The sequence below is a fragment of the Volvox carteri genome (assembly GCF_000143455.1).
Source record: "Volvox carteri f. nagariensis unplaced genomic scaffold VOLCAscaffold_5, whole genome shotgun sequence".
Lineage (NCBI taxonomy): Eukaryota > Viridiplantae > Chlorophyta > Chlorophyceae > Chlamydomonadales > Volvocaceae > Volvox > Volvox carteri.
This window is the reverse complement of record NW_003307548.1, coordinates 17,092-18,095: the sequence shown is the minus strand read 5'-3', so window position 1 is coordinate 18,095 and position 1,004 is coordinate 17,092. Positions and strand designations below refer to the sequence as shown.

Genomic DNA, 1,004 nt, shown 5'->3' with positions numbered 1-1,004 from the left:
ACCGACCCGACTATCCTAGTCCGGCTAGCCGACCGAAGGAGGGAGGGAGGGGAGGGAGGAACCTCATTATTGACCGCGCGTGTGGGTTTGGGTTACAGCGGAGCACACAACCCACCGACCCACCGACCCACCAGGGCGGTGAACGCGAGGGTGATTCCCACGATGGTCGGAAACCACTTGTTAATCTGGGGGGGCATAGGGGTTCCGAGGGGGCAGAGGGGGGAAGGGGGGTTGAGGGGGATTGAGGGTGAAGTACGAATCCTGGACGCAAAACAACGCGCACTACTTCCGGGGTGTCGTACGGGTTTGCAAGTGGGCAAAAAACACACTTACACACGCACGGTCCTTGTGTGCATCCTCAGAAGTCGCACCTGGTAGAGGTTTACGTACGACAGGCCCAGCAGGATGGCGAACATCGGTACGGAGATGAGCTCCAGTATTGGCCAGATCTGTACGGCATTCGTACATTCCACATCTTTCTTCCGGCAGAAGGTCCTAGGTGCGGTACAGTGCAGGCGGCGCGATACACACATACATTCACACATTTTTCCCACTCTGTTCCCTCCCTTCCCCGGCACGTTTCCCCCACTCCCCCCCTTCCCGCCGCCCCCCACTCTTTTCCCCCCTTAACCTAACCACACCTTCTTGTAGCGGCTGTCCCAGGCCACAGTGCGCATCACCAGCAGGAAGAACGAGCCAGCCACCGCAATGATAAGGCCCACACGGAAAGCCGCGTCCTGCACTCGTACACATCGGCACATACCCCATTGTACATGGATGCACTTGAAGAGCAGTACATGGCGTACACGCCCCGCAAAACGCCCCCACCATCGCCACCACTATCACCACCACCACCATCATCATCATCGCCAGCGGAAGGTCGTCCTAATGGAGCTGGTGACGGTCGTGCTAACCCCCCCCTCCCCTCCACCTGAGCCGCTTCCCCCCCTTCCCCCCTCCCCCCACCCCAACCACCACCTGCAGTGCAAAGGCGATGATGATCG

General features: G+C 59.7%; 1 protein-coding gene across 1 annotated transcript in view; it reads right to left on the bottom strand.

Moving 5' to 3' along the window:
- VOLCADRAFT_103262 (uncharacterized protein) overlaps nt 1-1,004 on the bottom strand; it is a gene marked incomplete at both ends in the record, with an annotated part of 10,478 nt that overhangs the window by 5,471 nt on the left and 4,003 nt on the right. Inside the window, 2 exons of the mRNA XM_002946990.1 lie at nt 116-185; nt 372-495. Of these exons, the coding sequence (XP_002947036.1) occupies nt 116-185; nt 372-495 (194 nt within the window). The remainder of the gene's footprint in view (nt 1-115; nt 186-371; nt 496-1,004) is intronic.